Source organism: Callospermophilus lateralis, chromosome 1, assembly GCF_048772815.1.
Source record: "Callospermophilus lateralis isolate mCalLat2 chromosome 1, mCalLat2.hap1, whole genome shotgun sequence".
Lineage (NCBI taxonomy): Eukaryota > Metazoa > Chordata > Mammalia > Rodentia > Sciuridae > Callospermophilus > Callospermophilus lateralis.
Genome location: NC_135305.1, coordinates 218,235,281 through 218,258,014, shown reverse-complemented (window position 1 = coordinate 218,258,014; position 22,734 = coordinate 218,235,281). Strand labels below are relative to the sequence as shown.

At 41.2% G+C, this 22,734-nt stretch overlaps 2 protein-coding genes across 2 annotated transcripts; both read left to right on the top strand.

Annotated features, from left to right (window-relative positions):
* Positions 1-8,377: 8,377 nt before the first annotated feature.
* On the top strand, positions 8,378-12,195 carry LOC143401131 (olfactory receptor 7E24-like). Its single transcript, XM_076858187.2, has 2 exons — positions 8,378-8,406; positions 11,232-12,195. Exons 1-2 carry the CDS (start codon positions 8,378-8,380, stop codon positions 12,193-12,195), a joined length of 993 nt encoding a protein of 330 aa, XP_076714302.2.
* Positions 12,196-16,757: 4,562 nt separating this feature from the next.
* On the top strand, positions 16,758-18,782 carry LOC143401125 (olfactory receptor 7E24-like). The gene is made up of 2 exons (XM_077110308.1): positions 16,758-16,771; positions 17,849-18,782. Exons 1-2 carry the CDS (start codon positions 16,758-16,760, stop codon positions 18,780-18,782), a joined length of 948 nt encoding a protein of 315 aa, XP_076966423.1.
* Positions 18,783-22,734: the final 3,952 nt, after the last annotated feature.

The window sequence follows — 22,734 nt, the reverse complement described above, 5'->3', positions numbered from 1 at the left end:
TATATTTTTACCTAATAAGAATTAGACATTAAAAGGAGATACATCTTTAAATACTAATAAAGAGAAAAAAGTAAACTGAGAACATAAGGTGCCTCCCAGTTATAGCTAGGGTCCAAATCTTAAGTGGACCTTTGTTTTCTTTTCTTCATCTTTCTTCATTAATAGTAGGAAGTCCTTAGTGATGGGCATCACATGGACTGATTAGTCTAATTGTGAGCTCTGTGTATTGAGCTTCCAAGGTCCTATATTAGTCCACAGTCAGCCTGGGCCTGCAGGATTTCAGCGGATTTTTCTTGTTCAGTGCTCTATGTGGCTGTGTCCCCTGCTGTGGTTCTGCATCAGGAAGTGCCCAGCTGACAGCATATTCATGGGAATGCTGGGCATAGAGCCTGAGCCTTTGTTGGGCACCAGGTATGGGTGGGTCTTGGGATGGGCACTTCTGTTTCATGACCCAGCGGAGAATCAAGTAACCCAATAACTGCAGCATGGGCTCTGGGATGTGCTAAGGATTACTGGGAGTAACATTTTCTCAGCTTGACGACAAACATCACTGTTTGAGTAGCCAGATGGAAGGACACACACAAGTACAGAATTGCATATGAATTAATGAAGTTTTGGGTTTTATTTAAGATGAAGGAATCGGATATCTTTTTAAAAATTTATTCTTATCCCAACTGGTTCCATTTTCCATAGAAACAACCACAAATGCACAAAATATGACAATCCTTAAAATCATTTTCTAATCACTATGAAAGTGCTGTGACTGTGGTGATGGGATGATGAGGTGATGACAGAAGCCAGAGATCATGAACTGAGGTGCAGGCTGCCCAGGCTGAGGGCTGAGCAGCCTGTTCTTGTTCTGTCTTCCATTCTATGTACAGCATCCTGCTCTGCTTATGCACACCCAATTTAGTGTATTTTACAGTAAACAAATAAAAAAAAAACATTGTATTTATGCAATTCACTTATGTTAGATGGGATAAGAGAGCAGCCTGTTTGTGTTGGGCTGTCTGACCATGGACACAGGGCATCCCAGGAGGATCCTGGCAGCCTGTCGCATGGGCAAGCCAATCAGCCATTTCACTCCCTGTCATTGGAGAAAGAGAGCCTTGCCCACAGTGCTCTTCCTTGTGGGATTCCTGGGGATAAGGGCAGAAAAATAGGGGTACCTGCTACATGCACCATGGAAGAATAGTCACAAGTCACAGGAGATGTCACAGTAGGGGAGGCTCACAATCATTCAGCACAGGTCATACTTTGGGCCCCCTCCAGGACCTCATTGGAGCTCACCACATGCTCCTCCATGCTTGAAAACAGCCCTCTCACTCTAAAAGCAAACCTAAGGTCAGGTGTTGTTTTCATTCCTACTCATGAAACTGGAAATATTTGTAAGATGTACCTGTATTAAGACCTGTCGACCTGTGCTGAAAACTATCCAGTGGGAACAAATAAGCTACTTATTTCATATTATATTATTTTTGGGAAAACACAAATCCACAACAGAAGCAAATGAGAAGATCAAGACTGATGAGAAATCTTGCAGAAAATTGGAACATAATGCATTCTGGTTATGCTGCATTAACTTTAATTCAGTGGCCATTAAAAGCAGTCCTTACACAGTATTCAATATATTCTCAAAGGTTTTTGTCCAAAAGCCTTAGAACAAAATGAGGTATATCAAACTTCTTCTTAATTTTCCTTATAGAACAGTCATTACTTATTATCTGATTATATCTTAAACAGTAAGCTAAATTTCATTGTGATCATGAACTTCTTCTCTCCTTTGCTCCTGGATTTCTAATATTGCTCAGTTCACTATCTCCAAGGTGAGTATAGAAAGAGGGTGAATGATGGAGGAAGTAATGATAAAGGAGACTGGGTGAAGACTGGGTATTTCACTGCCAAACATTATTATTGAAAATGTACGAACCTAAAGTGTGAGCATCTTGCCGATTCATATATGAATTCGATTGTTTATAGAATGTGTGGTACCTGTTTTATGGTTTTCTGTTTCAAAACTTTTTTGTTTGTTTCAAAAGGTGCCCAAGAAATATGCAAGCAAAATATCTAACATGTCTCTCTAAATTCTATCTCATGGGACGCTCAGAGGATCCAGATCTGCAACCCATCCTCTTTGGACTGTTCCTGTCCATGTACCTGGTCACAGTGCTTGGGAACCGGGTCATCATCCTGGTTGTCATCTCTGACCCCCATCTCCACACCCCCATGTACTTCTTCCTCTCCAACCTGTCCTTGACAGACATCTGTTTCATCTCCACCATGGTCCCTAAGATGATTGTGGACATCCAGACTCAAAGCAGAGCCATCTCCTACATGGGCTGCCTGACAAAGATGTCCCTTTTTGCCAATTTTGTCTGTATGGATGACATGCTTCTTACTGTGATGGCCTATGACCGGTTTGTGGCCATCTGCCACCCACTGCATTATCAGGTCATTATGAGCCCTCGCCTCTGTGGCTTCTTAGTTTTGGGGTCTTTTTTTCCTGTGTCTCTTGGACTCTCAGCTGCACAATTTGATGATCTTACAATTTACCAGTTTCAAGCATGTGGAAATTTCTAGTTTCTTCTGTGACCCTTCTCAACTCCTGAATCTAAGAAAGATTAGTAAACAACAACAACAAAAAAAAAAACATTGTATTTATGCAATGACACCTTCTCTAATAACACCTTCTCTAATAACATTGCCAAGTATTTTCTTGCAGCCATCTATGGTCTGTTTCCTCTCTCAGGGATCTTTTTCTCTTACTATAAAATTATTTCCTCCATTCTGAGGATCCCTTCTTCAGGTGGGAAGTGCAAAGCCTTCTCCACCTGTGGCTTTCACCTGGCAGTTGTTGGCTTATTTTTAGGAACAGCCTCTGCAGTGTACCTTGGATCAGCTGCATCACATATTCCCAAAAAAGATGTGATGGCCTCAGTGATGTCCACTGTGGTCACCCCCATGCTGAACCCTTTCATCTACAGCCTCAGGAACAGGGATATTAAAAGTGCCCTGAGGAGGCTGCAGGGTAGGGCACTCTGACCTCAGGACTGTGGTCTCTGGTGTCAATGCATGCCGCAAATGCAGCAAGAGTCGATGCCTGGACCTGTCATTATGCCCTGTATGCTATTTTCTCATCAATTTTTATAGTAGAATGGTTGGATCTTATGTTGGGAAGGGATATTTAGTTTTCTTCACACCAGGAACAAGGTTTTACTTGGGTAAGATAAGAATGATGGAGATAAATAATAGTGATTGTTTTACAACTATGTCTATTTTTAATGCCACTAAGCTACACATTTAACAATGATAATAGTGACAAGTTTTTATAATTTAAATTTACCATAATGAAAGTGACCTAAGAAGCTCCTATTAAAAAAGGAAACAATTAAAAGAAATCTATAGTACAGATTAACTTCTTTTTTACTAAGAATTGCTGAAAAACATTAGTTGATATTCATCTTTCTTTCATGACACTATAGAACTTGTGATATGCTCTTCAGGTGGGAAGTGCAAAGACTTCTCCACCTGTGGCTCTAAGGAATTTTATGCTTTTGACCTCCAAGGTCACACCACAGTCAATGATCAGCCTGTGCCTCCAGCATTTCAGCTTGATGGCTCCAGTCAGGTGGGCCCCACACTGTTTCTTCTCACCCTGGTTGTGTCTTAGGAAGTCCCTACCTGAGCATGCACAGATGTCAGCCCTAAAGATGAGGTGGGAGGCGCCTGGGTACCAGCCATGTGGAATCCACTCTCCTTAGTCATGACCACCTGAGCCAGTGTAAATAGGTAACTGCTGAGGGAGGTGAGGATGGAGGAAGGACCAACATGCAGTGTGGCTGCCCAGAGGAGAGAGCACTGCACAGTGTCAGTCATGGGGACTGAGAGTCCAGGCATGTGTGTGACATCCATGGTGGTGGTGAGCATATCACTACAGTTTTCCTTTCCTCCCTCACTGATCCTTCTTACCACACACTGTCATCCACATGGAGGACATGTGCTCCTTCACACTGACCTTAGCACCTTTATGAAGGTGATGAGGAGGAGGTGGAAGAGTACCGCATACAAACATAATCCTTCCATGAGAGATCCCTGAGTGCCAGGCGCTGAACTGTGTGCTATTTGTAGATTCTTAAATTCTTCTGCAAAATCCTCACCAAGATATAAGTGCCAGGTTAGTGTATTTGACAGAGTAGAGAGGATCAGATATTTTTGTAACTTGGGCTAGCAGTTTAAGTCAAATAACTGAAACCATGTGTGAAATGCACTGTGAATTTGTGACACATAGCATCTTGGCAGGACAGAGCTGGCAGATTGTCCCTTTCACAAGCAACCCTATTTCATTTTTCTGTCCCTTCAGAATGGGACTCTATTTTTCTATACCCTTCACTTAGGATTTCCAGTAGATCCCAGGACTAAGACTTGCACTAATTCTGGAAAAGTGGCTTAAATGAGACAAAGTTCTAAGGTTAAGTGGGCACAAATCAACCAGCCCAGAGTTCCCTGTGTACCCCTCTGCAGGACACCCTTGCAGCTGCCACATCCTCCTGAATTCTGAATCAGTCCTCTTCTTGGGAGGAAGCAAAGCACGTCATGATTTCATGACTACTCAGGGACTTGGAAGAGGTTAAGACTGTATTTGGTAGGTGCCTGCAGCTAAGAACTCTGGATTCAGCTTAAAATATTGTGATGGATGGAAAACAGTGAAAAGATTAGCATCTCACACTGAGATTCATGATTTGATTTTATTTTCTGTTGTCTCAGCTGGTTCTTTGTTAAACTTGGGGCAGGTTGTTAGTGTCTCTGTTACTCAGCAATGTCATCCAAGGTGATTTCTAGTTGATACAATGTCACTGAATCCAGATTAATGAGCACACTTGTGCTCCCTACATGATTAATATAGGAGAAGGTATAAAATATGGGCAAATATGACCTACATAGTGATTAATAATATGGAAATGCTAATCTTCATACTATTAAAATATCTTGTGACCTAAATTTACTGGTTTCACATTTCCAAAATACCCCTCTGTAGTTATATCATGTATATTTGTGATAGAATGACCAACTCTTTCACTTCTGATATCAAAGAGTCCATACCATATTTGGCACAAGGAGTTAAAAAATACAAAAAAAAAAGGTTTTGTTTTTGTTTTTTCTTTTATTTATTTATTTATTTATTTATTTATTTATATTATTAGTGGTTCAAAACATTACAAACTTCTTGACATATCATATTTCATACAATTGATTCAAGCAGATTATGAACTCCTATTTTTACTCTGTATACATATTGCAGATTCACATCGGTTCCACATCCACTTTTTCACATACTGCCATACTAGTGTCTGTTGTATTCTGCTGCCCTTCCTATCCTCTACTATTCCCCCTCCCCTCCCCTCCCCTCTCATCCCATCTTCTCTCTCTACCCCATGTACTGTAATTCATTTCTCTCTCTTGTTTTTTTCCCCTTTCCCCTCACTTCCTCTTATATGTAATTTTGTATAATAGGATATACCCTGCTCTGTGCACCGGTCCTGGCCATACACAGTGGGGTTTCAACACACTGGTGCTCTCTCTGTACCTTCATCCCACTCAGGAATGTCCCTCAGAGGCAGTGACAAAATTGAGTACCTCTTGTTTGTGTCTGTGTCATGGACACATGAGCCCCATACTTCCCCTTCATAGCATATACATCATTCAGTTGCTCATGAACAATGGCAGAGATGTTCACAAGCCTATGACAAACAAAATATTTACAAAGAGGAGTAACAGGAGACCCTTAGAGCTTGGTCTTAGACACACTTTAGAGTTTCACCTAATTCCAATGCTGCAGTGTCCATTGACAATTGTATTCTTCAATAGATTCACTATTTTCCTGATGACTGAATGCTAAAATTAAAAAAAAAGAAAAGAAAAGAAACAGGGCCTGGGGCTTTGACTCAGCAGTAGAACACTTGCCTAGTATGAGTGTGGCACTGGGTTCAATTCTTAGCACTGCATTTAAATAAATAAAATAAAGGTCTATCAACAATTCCCCCAAAACTTTAAAAACAAGCATACAAAAAACCCCGTAGCGACAAAGTAAATGCCACTGAAGGGTATACTTAGTTTGGTTCTCATGGCAATTTTTACTATTTGTATTCTACCCTAATAAGAATGGACCTTGTATACGTCATGGGTAACTAATTAAAACAAATAAAAAATTAAAATTAAAAAAGAATGGGCCTTGAAAACATATGTACCTTTAAAATTATAGAAATGAAAGTAGTAAATCGAACACACAGCTGAGCTCATCATTAGTTTTGAGGTTTAAAATTCATGTGGAAGTGGATTCTCTTTGTCTTCCCCATTAACGATGGGAAGTCCTTGGAGATTGAGATATCATGGACCAATTAGTCTAATTATAATCTCTGTATTGATCTTCCAAGGTCATATAATAGTCCTCATTCAGCCTGTGCTTGCAGTCCTTCAGTTGATGGCATTGTTCAGTGACATGTGTAGCTGTCTCTCCTCCTGGGTGTCTGCATCAGGAAGCTCCTGAGCACATGATCTCTTCCTGTGGACAGAGTTGCTCCTTTCCTGGGCTCCACACTTGGTAGGGTCTCAGGATCAGCACTTCTTGGTCATGACCCTGCAGGGAAGCAGCATGACCCAGTAAGTGCAGAGGGGGCCTTGGATGTGGGAAGGACTGGGGAAGTAGTGTTACCTCAGCACAGGGGCAAACACCACAGAGTAGCCAGGTGGGAGGACACCAGCGTGCATGTTCAATTTAGGGTTGTGGGGTTCATGCTTTTGTTTCAGGTGGGGAGATGAGAAATCTTATTCAAAATGTGCTCTCCACCCACACTGGTTCTAATTCACACAGAAATCTCACCCACAACCAGACAAAATGGGTCCTCAAAAGTGTTTCCTAAGCTCTATGAAGGGCTAGGGTGGTGATGATGAAGATGAGGAGGAGGAGGACAAAAGCCAGAGCACCATGAACTGAGGTGCAGGGCTTCCCAGGCTCAGGGCTGAACAATGTGCTCTGTATCAATTGTTTCATTTCATGCGCACCATCTCACTTTAGTTATAAGTGTCCATATTATTATTATCATTGTATAGAAAATGAAGAAATGTGTTTTGCTTGTGTAACTTATACTCCTTTGTTAGTATGAAAGAGCGCAGCCTTGTTTGCATTGGGCTGTCTGACCATGGACACAGGGTACCACATGAGGATCCTGGAAGGCTGTTCCATTAGCAAGCCAAACAGCCATTCCTCTTCCCTGTCACTGCAGAAAGAGAGCTTTGTCCTCTGTGCTCTTCCTTGTGGGATTCCTGGGGATCACAGGGCAGAGCAATGGGGGGCACCTGTTGTATGAACTATGGAAGAACAGCCACAGGTCACTGGAGAGGTCACAGTAGGGAGGTTGATGATCATTCAGCACAGATCCACTCTTGGGCCCCCTCCAGAACCTCCATGAGCTCACCACATGCCCCTCCATGCTGGAAAACAGCCCAATGAATCTCAAAGCAGACCTAAGTTCAGGTCTTGTTTTCATCCCTGCTCATGCAGCTGGAAACATTTTTGTAATAGACCCGTGGTTAAGAACTGTAGACCTATGCTGAAAACTGTTTGCTGGAAATGAATAAAAATATTTAATGTGTCAGTGTCAGTGTAAAAAGAGGTCACTAGTGTTACTAGTGTCTCTCAATTCAACCTTGTCCTCTTGAGATGATTTCTAGTTGATGCAACTGCAGCGAGTTAGAATTAAGTAGATACTGTTGCTCTTATGTGAAAAATATGGCATGTATAAATACATTTTGGGAAGAATAAAACCTGGATATTATTATTGCTGTTAGTAATGACTAGGTTAATCTGCATGCCACTCAACTCATACATCCTGTGACCTGGAGTGACAGTTTTCCTATTTCTGAATGGGAGATTTATTTCTGACCCTCCTATTAGAATTGTCCGTGGGAGTAGAGACAAATTAAACCAGTGTCTTTATATGTCCATGCTTTGGACATAGAGACCTGTTTTTTTTTTCTTATTTTTTAAAGATTTTAAAATTTGTTTTAATTAGTTACATATGACTGTAGAATGCATTTCTGCACTTTGATATATCATACATAGATGGGATATAATTTCTGAGTTTTCTGAGTGTACATGTTGCAGAATCACATTGGTCATGCAGTCACAATATACACTCAGTAATAATGTCTGCTTCATTGCACTGTCTTTCCTATCCCCACATCCCTTCCCTCTGCCTACTCTAAGGTAACACTTTTCTTCCCTTGTGCCCCCTGCCTTAGTGAATTAGCATCCACATATTGTTTTTATTTAATACTATCCACAGTAGACAAATTTTGAGACATCATGGTGGAGATTTTCATGGGTTTCAAGAGAGGCAATGAGGCAGAGCTGAAGGGGCACTTAATGCTGCAGCCTTCCACTGAGGCACAGAGTTTCACCTCCTTCCAGCCTCCAGTGCCCTTGACCGTGGATTTCTTCTGTAAGAATGGAATCTTATATTAAATCACAATTCTTATTGAGTGACCCAATATTTATTGGGTTTCAAATTTCTCTTTGATGCTGCACATGTTTTGGAGATGGTGTTATAATCTGTGTTTCCCTTAAGCCGTGAGCAGGGAGAGGAGGAGAGATTCGCACACTGTGCACACACTGGCAGGTGGGGTGTGGGTCAGAAATGCTGCCTTCCTGACTCCAGCCCAGGCACCAGCTCTTCTGCTGCAGCCAGAGAAAATAGTATTCCCTATACAAGATGAAATTTCTTCTGGAGTCTTGAAGGACAAAATATTACTAGTTAGTGTTTAGCCTCAAATTCATCATATATATTAAGATTGAGAAGATGTAGGTGATATTGACTGTCCTCATAGTGACAGAAATGTTGGTCATTAATAGTATATTTGTACATTGGAAACCATTCAACTATTCCTGGCCAACATATTACACAGGCACTCTTACTTGTGTGACCTGGTGAGAGGCAAAAGCATTTTGAAATGTTTGACATATTAATAAACTTTCCCATTAAATGGTGTCCTTTCTTCAGGTAACACTTTGCATCAGATAGACTTTGAAGAAGAGGAATGTACTTCACAGATGGAATTAATGTAACCTAGTACATTGCAGGGGCAATAAGTATGGTGTTGCAGACTACTTAAATGAGCTTTGGATACTTTTAAGGCAATTTTGTAAAGGAAACTCTATGATAGATAATACTGACATGGAAACACCAACAGAAATTATACATTCGCACTTCATGACATAAGATGTGTTTGGAGACAGGTTTGCAAGAGAATGGAATCAGGCAGAGATACTAAGCCTCATGTTTTGTAGGTAATGATTCAGTCTCTATCCAATGTTAGTCCTGAGTCAAGTATTATTGAATTTGTGGGCTTTAACAGAGGTCATGAGTATTATTGACTATTATAATTTCCAACATTCAAAGAGCATGTTCTAAAAGCCAGGAGGTTGTTATTCAGTAAATTCCAATTCTGGTGTAAGGACAACTGAAGACTTCACATGCAGATATGCTGATTAAATTGGTGTTGGTCTGACATTGTGGAATCTGGATTATCTAAAATATCCAAAAGTGCGTATATTAACAAATGAGACATAAGCACTAGGTATGCAATTGGAAAGATTTAAAAATAAATTTTCAAACAAGTATAAAAGGTAGGTAATTATTTACAATTTGGAAATTCCCAGGAGTATTTACTATTTCCTTGACTGTTTATTATCATTTTTTCATTGTTTTCCAATTTAATTACATTGAGAACTTACAATGAATGAACCAGTTTCCCTCATGTGGCTGAAATAAAGAAATTGCAAGCCACATATCAGAAATGAACAGACAGTCCATGAAGAGGAAATAAAGTGGTTGCATGAAAGGCTGAGCTTTGGGGCTTTCTTTGGGGTTAAATCTTAAAACAATAAACTTGATGTTTTGAGATCACAAATCCATGAAGCAGTTTTAGCAGGCCAGATGGAGTAGAGAGTCAAAGAAAAGAAAAAGAGTGAAGAGCCATTTTACACAGCAGTTATTTTATTGATATTATATGGGTTGATTCAAATAAGCCTTCAGAAAATTTAACTCTTCAGAGGAGTTGATGTTACATCATGTGTACTCCAAGAGCTCATGTGTAAGACAATGCAAGAAAATGTTTGAGTTATATGAGGCTTCACCTAATTAGTATATTAATTCCCTGATAGGAATTAACTGGGTGGTGACTGAAGGCAGATAGAGTGTGGCTGGAGGAGGTGGGTCCCTGGGGGCATGCCTTTGGAGTTTCTATTTTGTTCTTGCTGAGAAAACACTCTCTCCACTTTCTGGGTGACCTATTCCAGCTGTACACACTTCTGCCATTATGTTCTGCCTCACCTCAGGCAGAACTAGGGAATGGACTAGGCCATCGATGTACTAAGACCATGAGCCTCAAATAAACTTTTCCTCCTCTAAATTGTTTTTGTCAGGTCTTTTGGTCACAGAAATGAAAAAAAACAACTAAACAACTTCTTACAGCTTATGATTTTTATGACTTGTACAGGGCACACTATTGCCACATTTGTGGTCAGTGCTACTATTGATATTGTGCACTGAATCATTCATATTTATTCAAATTTTAAGTTTACAATGACAAGGATGTTTATTTTATATTCTATCATTTTTAGAGAAAAAAAATACAAATCCACACAGGAGGCAAATGATAAGTGGAAAGAATGATGAGACCCCTTGCAGTAAAAGGGCACATGCTGCTCTCAGGTCAGGATCCCTCACTCTTGCTCTAGTATTCAGGAAAATAAGTCCTTGCACAATTGTAAAAATCTTGTCAAAGAGCTTTGTCCAAAGGCCTAAAAATAAAATAAGGTATCAAACTGCTTCTTAATTTCCCTTAAAGGAAGGTCATTCCTTATTAACTATTTTTTCCTTAAACAATAAGACATATTTTATTGTGATCATGAATTTCTATCCTCGGCTCCTGGATTTCAAACATTGCTCAGTTCAATATCTCTAAGGTGAGTATGGAGAGAGGGTTGGATGAGGGATAAAGGGAAATGAAAGAGGGTGCAGAGGCTGGGTGTTTCACTACTGAGCATTATTATTGAAGGTGCACAGACCTAAGTGTGAGCACCTTCCTTGTGCCTGCCTGAATCTCAAGTATACAGAGTGACGGGTGCTTATTTTGTTATTTTCCTTTTCTCACCCTCATTGCTTTTTCAAAAGGTGTCCAAGCAAAATAGACACACAAAATCTAACAGGTGTCTCTGAATTCCAACTCCTGAGCCTCTCAGAGGACCCAGACCTGCAGCCCATCCTCTTTGGACTGTTCCTGTCCATGTACCTGGTCACAGTGCTTGGGAACCTGCTCATCATCCTGGCTGTCAGCTCTGACCCCCACCTCCACACCCCCATGTACTTCTTCCTCTCCAACCTGTCCTTGGCTGACATCGGTTTCATCTCCACCACAGTCCCAAAGATGCTGGTGAACATCCAGACTCAGAGCAGAGTCATCTCCTACGTGGGCTGCCTGACTCAGATGTCTCTTTTTGCCATTTTTGTCTGTATGGATGACATGCTTCTGACTGTGATGGCCTATGACCGGTTTGTGGCCATCTGTCACCCTCTGCAGTATTCAGTTATTATGAGCCCTCGCCTCTGTGGCTTCTTAGTTTTGGTGTCTTTCTTGCTGAGTCTTTTGGACTCCCAGCTGCACAGTTTGATGATTTTAAAAATTACTAGCTTCAAGGATGTGGAAATTTCTAGTTTCTTCTGTGACCCTTCTCAACTTCTGAATCTTTCCTGCTTGAACACCTTCTCTGATAACATTGTGAAATATTTACTTGCTGCCATATATAGCCTTTTCCCCATCTCAGGGATCCTTTTCTCTTACTACAAAATTATTTCCTCCATCCTGAGGATCCCATCCTCAGGTGGGAAGTATAAAGCCTTCTCCACCTGTGGCTCTCACCTGGCAGTTGTTTGCTTATTTTTTGGAACAGCCTCAGGGGTGTACCTTGGATCAGCTGTGTCACATTCTCCCAGAAATGGTGCAGTGGCCTCAATGATGTACACTGTGGTCACCCCCATGCTGAATCCTTTCATCTACAGCCTGAGGAACAGGGACATTAAAAGGGCCCTGAGAAGGCTACAAGCAGGACGGTCTAATCTCACCCCTTGTGGTGTCTAGTTGCAATAAGTGTTGGAAAATGCAGAAAATCTAAATACATGGTTCTGTCAGTATGCCCCTGGGTCTAATTTCTCACCAAGTTTTATAGTGGAATGGTTGGAACTCATGCTGGGAAAGAATGTTAGGATGTTTTCACATTGGGAACAAATTTTTAGTTTGGTGAGATAAAAAATATTAGAGATAGTTGGTAGTGACTGTTTCACAACTCTGTCAATATTTAATGCCCCTGAGATATGCAATTGACAATGGTAATTAATGATTGCAAGTATTTGTAACTTAAAATTTCCATAATGAAAGTGGACCTTATAAACCACTATGTTTAAAACACAATTAAAGAAATCAATAGTACAAATGGACTTCTTTTTCAATTTAAAAAAATGCTTAAATGACATTAGCTGATGTTCATTATTTACCCTTCTTCCTACCAAATCATTATTAGGACATCTTGGAGACTGTAATATTCTCACCTCTTGGCCAGTCAGAAGTTGTATGCACTGAGCCTCCAAGGTCACACCATAGTCAATGGGCAGCCTGTGCCTCCAGCATTTCAGATTGATGGCTCCATCCTGTGTTTCTTCTCATCCTAGTTGTGTCTATTAGGAAGCCCCTACCTGCGTGTGCACAGAGTCAGCCCTAAAGATGAGGTGGGAGGTGACTGAGTACCAGCCATGTGGAATCCACTCTCCTTAGTCACAAGCACCTGAGCCAGTGTAAATAGGTAACTGCTGAGGGAGGTGAGGATGGAGGAAGGACCAACATGCAGTGTGGCTGCCCAGAGGGGAGAGCACTGCACAGTGTCAGTCATGGGGACTGAGCGTCGAGGCACGTGTGTGACATCCACGGTGGTGGTCAGCATGGCGGCAATGTCACTACAGTTTTCCTTTCCTCTCACACTGGTCCTTCTTACCACACACTGTCATCCACATGGAGGGAAAGTGCTCTTCACACTGTCCTCAGCACTGAGAGATGTCTATGTAGGTGAGGAGGAGGAGGTGGACCTGGATGAGGATAGCACACAAATATATGATCCTTCCATGAGAGATCCCTGAGTGCCAGGCACTGAACTGTGAACTATTTGTCGATTATTTCATTCATCTGCAAAATCTTCACCAAGGTATAAGTGCCATGATATTTTATTTGACAGAATAGAGAGGATCGGAGTTTTTAGTAACTGTGCAAGGATAACAAGGCATGTGTGAAATGCACTGAGGGTTTGACTCACATGGCATCTGAGCAGGAAAGTGCTGGCAAGTTGTCCCCTCTACAATCAACACTGGGCTTCACTTTTGTGTGTTTGCAGGATGGGACCCCTTTCCTCTGTACTTCCCTTTCAGATTTCTGGTAGATCCTAGGACAAAGCACTGAGTAGAATCAGTTGCACCAGTTCAGTAAGAATGACTGAGAGGGGACAAAGGTCTATGGTCAAGTGGGTCAAGTAATCCACCATATACCTCCCTTTTCCCCCACTCCAACAGACCCGTGAAGCTGCCTCAAGCTCTTGCATTCTGGTAAATAGTCCTCTTATCTCAATAGGAGATAAGCAGGTCATTACTCTTTAGGAATCTTGAAAGAGCTAGGATAACCAGAGAGGTGCCTGTAGCTAAGACCTCTGGATTCAGCTTAAAATATTCTGATGGTTGGAAAACAGTGAAAAAGATTAGTGCATCACATCCAGGAATTCACAGGGTAATTTTTACTGTTGTTGGGTGAACTCCTCTTTCTTCAACAAAGGCAGGTTGTTACTGTCCTTGAAATCACTGGACCTGGTTTCTGATTGATACAGTGTAATGTGTCAAATGCATTCTACTATCAGGTGTAACTAATCAGAACAACATCAAACTACAAAACAAACCATCAGTGTGATGAAGATGTGATGCAGGTATAAATTATAGACCAAAGTCAGATGGTTATAATTAATATGGAAAATCTAAACTTGCAACTATTCAACTGAAATGTTTTTGAACTCAAGTTACTGTTTTCATATTTCTATAATTTTGCATCTTTATATATCCTTATTTAAATATATGATGTATATTTGAATGCAACGACCATCTAACATTTATTTCTGTTTCTCCAGAGCTTGTACCATGTTAGGCACAGAGGAGATAAAAAATAAAAATGTGTTGAACACTAGCTGTATGCACAGGTCCTGGCCTTCCTTGCTCAGTGGGGTTTCAACCCCCTGGGGCTCTCCTGTCTGTACCTTCCTCCTGCTCAGGAATGTCCCACAGCACCAGAGACTAGACTGAGCATCTCCTGTTTGGGTCTGTGTCATGGACACCAGAACCCCATACTTCCCTTAGCAGCATCTACAACCTTCAATTACTCACAAACAATGGCAGGAATGTCCATGAGCCTAGGAGAAGAAAGTAGAAACAGAGTTAAGTGACAGGAGACCCTTAGAGCTTTGCCTGAGACACATTGTACTTTCACATTATTCCAATATGACAGTAGAATCCTTTGACAATTATTCTGAACAGTGCACCCACTATTTTTTAATGAGTGAATGCTTAATTAAAAAAAATTAAAGACCAAATAAATATCATTAAAATGTATACTTCAGATGGTTCAAGTAGTAATGTCTTGTGATTTATATTTTAACCTAATAAGAATGGATCTTAAAAGCTGGTGTAGCTATTAAAAACTCAGAAGTGAAAGAAGTAATTGAGTACACAAGGTTCTTCCCAATTATGGCCAGGGTCCAAATCTTAAGTGATCTTCATTTTCTTTTCTTCATTTTCCTGCATTAATATTGGGACGTCCTTAGAGATGGCATAACATGGACCAATTAGTCTAATTGTGAGCTCTGTGCATTGAGCTTCCAAGGTCCTATATTAGTCCACAGTCAGCCTGTGCCTGCAGCCCTTCAGTGGATGGTTCCTGACCAGTGAGTTGCAAGGCTGTGTCCCCTGCTGTGGTTCTACATTGGGAAGCTCCCAGCTGACAGCATATTCATGGGAATGCTGGGCACAGAGTCTGAGTCTTTGTTGGGCACCAGGTATGGGTGGGTCTTGGCATGTGCACTTCTTTTTTTAAAATATTTTTTAGTTGTAGATGGACACAATATCTTTATTTATTTATTTTTATGTGGTGCTGAGAATGGAACCCAGTGCCTCACACCTGCGAGGCAGGCACTATACCACTGAGCTACAACCCCAGCCCAGCATGTGCACTTCTTTGTCATGAGCCAGCAGAGAACCAGCACAACCCAGTAAGTGCACAGGGAGCCTTGGGATACAGAAAGAAGCTATTGTTTCTGTATCACAAGGACAAACATCACTTTGAGTATCCAGATAGGCAAATTCCACTGTGTCAATTTTCATGTCTGTTGCTTGTGAAGCTTATGATTTTATTTTAGGTAAGATATGATTTGTATCCCCCTCCCACTGGTTCTATTTCCCATAGAAATCTCACCCACAACAGCAGAAAGTGGGTTCTTCAAAAGGGTTCCCAAAGGTCTACAAAAGAACTATGGTGGTGGCGGTAGGATGAGGAGGAGGATGAGAGAAGCTAGAGCATCTTGATCGGAGGTGCAGGGCTTCCCAGGCTCAGGTGCTGAGCAACATGGTCTATGCAATCTGTTTCATTTCATGTATATCACCCTGCTCCAGTTACGCATGCCCAATTTATTATTCCTTTACAGTAATCAATGAAGAACATTATGTTTATGCAACTTCCTCTTGTTTATCAAGTAGGAAAGAGCGAAGCCTTGTGTGCACTGGGCTGTCTGACCATGGACACAGGGCATCACAGGAGAATCCAGGCAGGCTGTCCCATCAACAAGCCAAACAGCCCTTCCTCTTCCCTGTCACTGGAGAAAGAGAGCCTTGTCCTCTGTGCTCTTCCTTGTGGGATTTCTGGGGATCACAGGGGAGAACAGTGGGGGTGCCTGCTCCATGCACTATGGAGGAACAGCCACAGGTCACAGGAGAGGTCACAGTAGGGGAGGCTGATGATCACTCAGCACAGATTGTGCTTAGGCCCCTCCAGAACCTCCATGAGCTCACCACATGCCCCTCCATGCTTGAAAAGTGTCCTCTTAAAGGAAAACATAATATTGAGTCTTGATATTATTCTCACAAACCTGGAAAGTCTTTAAATGTATACCCAAGATGTAGTTAAGACCTCACGACATAAGTAGAAACCTTTGTTGGGTGGGAAAGAAAAGAAAAACATGTTGTCAATGGGTCTCAGATTCTGTTAGTCCTCTGTGAAGTAGGTCAGGTCACTAGTGTCTGGATTCAGAATTGTCATCTGAATTGATTTCCCATTGATGCAACTGTGGTAAGGAATAAATAGGTACTAGGTGCTCTTTGGGTCAGAAGGGTCTACATTATTTCCTGTACTGTTCTTTTTGCTGTTATCCAATTCAATCACAGTGAGAACTGAAAAGTAATGAACCCACGATTGGCTTAAGTGAGAGAATTGGAATCCATGTTTCTGAAATGACCAGGCTGTCCATAAAGTGGAAATGAGGTGGTTGGAAATGAGACCTGAGCTTTGGGGCTGTCCTTGTGAGATAGTCCTGAACTATGAAACTTTTGGGTTGAGATAACAAAACCATGAAGCGGTTTTCGTAAGCCAGATGGTATACAGAATCAAGAAAAAGAAAAAGAGTGAGGAGCCATTTGATACAGCAAACATGTTAATCATATTATATGGTTTGATACAAATAAAACTGCATAAGCTTAAAGTATTCAAAGTGTTTCTTATCACTTATTTTTTCAATATCATCTAATTGTGCCACAGTCGTGGTCAGTGTTACTATTGATTATATGCATTTAACTCAACCATATTTATTGATATTTGAACTTTTCCAAAGACAAGGCTACTTATTTTATATTATTTAATCTTTGAACAGTAAACTTAAATCCACAGAAGAGGGAAATGAGGAAGCCAAAGAATAATAGAACTCTTTGATGGTCTTATAACCATTCTTTCTGTGACTCATCACCCTCAGTTTATTTATCAGAGATTGGAGTTCAGATGATGTCTTAGAAGGAATAAGTCAACAATATTATCTCAGTACTTAGAATTAAAAAAAAAGGTAAATTGGACTGGTTCTTAATTAATTTTTATAAAGATAGTTTTTTTCTTAATAGGAAAGCCATTATTTATTCTCTGTTTTCCCTCATACAGTAGACTATATTTTACTGTGATCATGAACATCTTCTTTCTAGACCTGAGTTTCTATCATTACTCAGTTCAATGTCTACAAATAGGAAGAAAAGAGGGGTGAAAAAAATTTGTCACAACTTCTTAGAAGAAAACAAGGTAAATCAAACTGGTTTTTCAGTAACTTTTATGAAGATTATTTATTCTTCATAGGAAAATTATTACTTCTCCCCCACTTTTTTCTTAAACAGTAGACTATATTTTATTATCACGAACTTCTTGCCTTTGCTCCTGGGTTTTTAACTTTGTTCAGTTCAATGTCTCCAAACAGGGTGTGGAAAGAGGAGTGAATGACAGAGAGAGCTACAGTGAGAGTATGCAAGACTGTGTGTTTTACTACTGAGAACTATGCTGAGGGCGTGTGGATCTCTAGTGTGAGCAGCTTCCTAGTAAATACCTGAATTCAAATGGACAGAGTGAGGAGGGACTAATAATGTTTTGTTGTTGTTGTTGTTTACACTCTTTGCCTTTCTGAAAGGTGTCTAGAAACACAAAATGTAACGGGCATATCAGAATTCCATCTCCTGGGCCTCTCAGAGGACCCAGACCTGCAGCCCATCCTCTTTGGACTGTTCCTGTGCATGTACCTGGTCACAGTGCTTGGGAACCTGCTCATCATCCTGGCTGTCAGCTCTGACCCCCACCTCCACACCCCCATGTACTTCTTCCTCTTCAACCTGTCCTTGGCTGACATTGGTTTCTCCTCCACCACAGTCCCAAAGATGATCATGAACATCCGAACTGACAGCAGAGCCATCTCCTATGTAGGCTGCCTGACACAGATGTCCTTTTTTATCTTTTTTGGATGCATGGATGACCTGCTTCTGACTGTGATGGCTTATGACAGGTTTGTGGCCATCTGTCATCCTCTGCATTATTTGGTCATTATGAGCCCTCACCATTGTGGCTTCTTAACTTTGGTGTCATTTTTGCTGAGTCTTTTGGACTCCCAGCTGCACAGTTTCATGACCTTAAATATTACCAGCTTCAAGGATGTGGAAATTTCTAATTTCTTCTGTGACCCTTCTCAACTCCTGAATCTCTCCTGTTCCAACACCTTCTCTAATAACATTGTCAAGTATTTTCTGGGAGCCTTCTATGGCCTTTTTCCCATCTCAGGGATCCTTTTCTCTTACTACAAAATTATTTCCTCCATTCTGAGGATCCCCTCCTTAGGTGGGAAGTACAAAGCCTTCTCCACCTGTGGGTCTCACCTGGCAGTTGTTTGCTTATTTTTAGGGACAGCCTCCGCATTGTACCTTGGATCAGTTGCATCACATTCTCCCAGAAATGATGTGGTGGCTTCTTTGATGTACACTGTGGTCACCCCCATGCTGAACCCCTTCATCTACAGTCTGAGGAACAGGGACATTAAAAGTGTCCTGTGGAGGCTGTACAGCAGGTCACTCTGATCTCAGCAACTTTAGAGTCCAGTTGCAATATAAATTGCAAAAGTTCTGCAAAGCTAAACCTCCAGTTCTATTAATCTGCATATTCAGTAATTATAAGGATTTTAATAATAATGGGTTTTTAGTGCAATGGGTGTAGCCAGTGTTGGGAAGAAATATTTGGGAATTCTTTATGTGGGAATAAAGTATCACTTTGGAAAAATGAAAGATTTTGGAAATGATGATGAATATTTCATAGAAATACTGATGTGATTAGTGCTGCTGTTGATCAATATACTTGGGAATGATGGAAATTATCATTTTTTAACTTAATTTTACTGGAATAATAGTAATTAAAAAGCTAAAATGTTTTAAAATTTAAGTTAATATTATAGAACAGCCTCTTCATTAGTAGATATGAATGATAAATACTCATTCATGTTCATTTTCTCCTCCTCTTCTTCATCATTAATATTTGGAAGCTCTTAGAGTTGTTGATGTGCTTCATATACTTGGTAATTTAAAAGAACTATGCACTGCTTCTCCAAGGTCCCATAATAGTTAACCATCAGCCTGTGCCTCCAGGCCTTCAGCCTGAGGACCCCAGTCCAGTGGGCTGCATTCCTGCCTCTCCTCCTGCTGTGGGTGTCTGTAAAAGGAGCTCCTAGCTGAGCCTGGGTTGATACCTCGAGGCTGAAGTGGGGCCACTGGGCACCAGGTATTTGGAGATTTGGAGCTTCTCTCTTTAGTCCTAAGTCAGGAAAGCCCAGGGTGAATCTATAACTGCTGTGGGAGGAGAAGGATGGAGGAAGGACATTGCCTAGCATTATCTCTTCACCATGAGGAGGAGCATGCAGTTTGTGTACCCAGATGGGAGAATGAGGTGCAGATGATCAGTTATGATATTGAGTTCATATGCTTGGTTGTGGTGAGCTCAACAGGAAGCTCATGGAAAGTCCTGCCTTACTCCCACACTGACACTTCTTTCCATACACTGTCATCCACAAGAGGAGAATGTGTGTTCTTTTAAACTGTCCTCGACACTCCAGAAGGTCTAAAGGTGAGATTGAGGATGAAGATGAGGATGAGGATGAGGAGAGCATCCAAACATTATGAGGCTTTACTGAGACAATTTTGAATGCCAGATTGTGAATTCTGCCTTATTTGTAGGGATGGTTTAAATTCCTGTGCAAGGTTTTCCCCAGGTATAGGTTATTTCATTTTAGAGAACTGACAGCAGCACAGGTGTTTATGTAATTGTGCTAGGTTTTTAGGTTGAATAATTGAGGCTATGTTTGAATTCACTGTAGATTTTAGTCACATGGAGTCTTGTTAGGCCAGTGCTGGTGCCAGGTTGTCCACTTCATAGGTGCCCCTGTCGCTCCAGGATGGGACTCTTTTCCTGTGCACTTCTGCTTGGAATTTCTGGTCTACAAGGTCCCAGGACAGAGCAGTCAGTGGCATCAGGTGCAGCAATTTAGGAAGAATATCTGAGTTGAGCCAGAGATCTCAGGTCACATGGGCACAAATAATTCAGCACGGACTGTTGGGAGCAGCAAATAAATAATTGCTTTGAACTCCATAACCTTGGAAAGCTTGACTGCTGCATCTGGGCATCTTTCCATGGGAAGGTGTAGAAGAACAAGCCCATTTTTAGGTGCCCACTGTTAATGGGGCCAATTCCTTGCCTGGCATGGAATTTATGAGTTCCATAGCTTTGAACTTAGACACCCACTAGCCTTGGGTAGAAGAGATTCCAGTGCACCTAAACAGCCTTGAGGCCCAGCTGCCTGCAGAAGGAAGAATTACTGTGCAAGTGATAAGGCCTTGAGCAGGCCAATTTCCCACACCCTCTGGCCTCTGGCTTATCTTAAAGAAGGCTTCCTAACAATGAAGTCTCTCTATGTGTTTCCCTATAAAATAAAGTTTGGTGGGCTTTCTCTCTTTGTTAGAGATCCCATCCACCCACCAGACCCCAGCTGTGAACCTATATTTTCTGTGTCTTTTTTCTTTATTTCTAAATATATTTCAGACTTTTCATTTCTGGTGGGCTCACACCTCCCTGTGTTTATCTGATCCCTCCTTGTGCAGGACACAAGGATGACAACAGACCTCCCTCTCCAGGATATCCTTGCAGCTACCACATCCTCCTATATTATGGTAATCAGCCTCCCCATCATTAGTGTCTCAGATAATTAGTAAATGTCATTCAAGGTAATTTCTAGGTGATACAATGTCACTCAATCTAGATTAAACATAAAGTGTTTGCTCCCTTTGTGAGGGATATGTGATGAAGACATAAAATATGGGGAAAAGGTAGATAGTTATTATTAATATGGAAAGGCTAACTTCAGGTCATAGTATTTGACTGGAATATCCTGTGACCTGAAGCTATTGTCGTCATATTTCTGTAATGTTGCATTTCCATACTCCCCTTATGTAGGCATGTGATGTACCTTTGGGTAGAATGATCACCTCCCTTGCATTTCTGATTCCCCAGAGCTTGTACCATGTGAGACACAGAGAGATAAAATTTAAAATGTTGTTATTTAACATTGAATAGACCCCTGCTGTGTGCACAGGTTCTGGCCTTGCTCAGTGGGGTTCCAACACTCTAGTGCTCTTCTGTCTCTACCTCCCTCCTACTCAGGAACGCCCCACAGAGCCAGAGACTAGATGGAGCAGCTCTTGTCTGTGTCTGGATAAAGGAAACATGAGGACCTTATTCCTCTTCACAGCTTCTACAGCCTTCATTTACTCAACAACAATGGCGGGAATACCTATGAACCTAAGGAAAAAAGTAGAAACCAAGGCAACAGACAGGAGGCTGTTAGATCCTGGTCTGAGGCACATCTTAGAGTTCCACATTATTCCAATGCTGCGTGCGGAGTTCTTTGACAATCATTTGGAGCAGTAGACCCACTATTTCTTTAATTAATGAATGTTTAATTTGAAAAACACTTAATGACCAAATAAATATCACTACTATTGTGGTTCAAAGAGCAATTTTTGTTATTTATATTTTAACCTAATAAGAATGGATCTTAAAAACTGATGCATCATTAAAAAACAGAAGTGAAAGAAGCAAATGGAGTCCCTGAATTTCCTGGTAATTAAGCTAGTGTCCAAATCTTAGGTGCACCTTCATTTTCTTTACTTTATCTTCCTGCATTAACATTGGGAAGTCCTTAGAGATGGGCATTGCATGGACCAATTAGTCTAATTGTGAGCTCTGTGCATTGAGCTTCCAAGGTCCTATATTAGTCCACAGTCAGCCTGTGCCTGCAGCCATTCAGTGGATGGTTCCTGTTCAGTGAGCTGCATTGTTGAGTCTCCTGCTGTGGTTCTACATTGGGAAGCTCCCAGCTGACAGCTTATTCCTGGGAATGCTGGGCACAGTCTGAGCCTTTGTTGGGCACCAGGTATGGGTGGGTCTTGGCATGTGCACTTCTTTGTCATGAGCCAGCAGAGAAGCAGCATAACCCAGTAAGTGAGGAGGGAGCCTTGGGATACAGGAAAGAAGATTGAAAGCAATGTTTCTGTATCACAAGGACAAACATTTCAGTTTGAGTATCTGGATGGGAAGATCTCAGAATGACAAGTTTCATGTGTGGCGTTTGTGGATTTTTTTTAAATTTTTGCTGGGCTAACATATATGTTTTTTAAATGTGCTCCCCACCCACACTGGTTCTATTTCCCATAGAAATCTCACCTACAACAGCAAAATGGGTCTTCAAAGTGTTTCCTGAGATCTATGAAAGGACGATGGTGGTGGTGATAAGGATGATGATGAGGATGACAGAATCCAGAGCATCATGAACAGGGGTTCAGGGCTTTCGAGATGCAGGTGCTGAGCCATGTGGTCTAGGCCCTTCACATGACCTTCATCCTGCTTTAGTTATGCATGCCCTATTTTTTTTTCACTTTAATGAAAACAAAGAAGAATATTATGCTATGTAATTTATTCTCTTTTGTT

Excerpts from the sequence above, each read along its gene's own strand:
- LOC143401131 (XM_076858187.2), top strand. The coding sequence starts at position 8,378 with ATGGGTTTCAAGAGAGGCAATGAGGCAGA. Across the intron at positions 8,407-11,231 it reads AAGAGAGGCAATGAGGCAGA|GTGTCCAAGCAAAATAGACA; the intron begins GCTGAAGGGGCA and ends CTTTTTCAAAAG.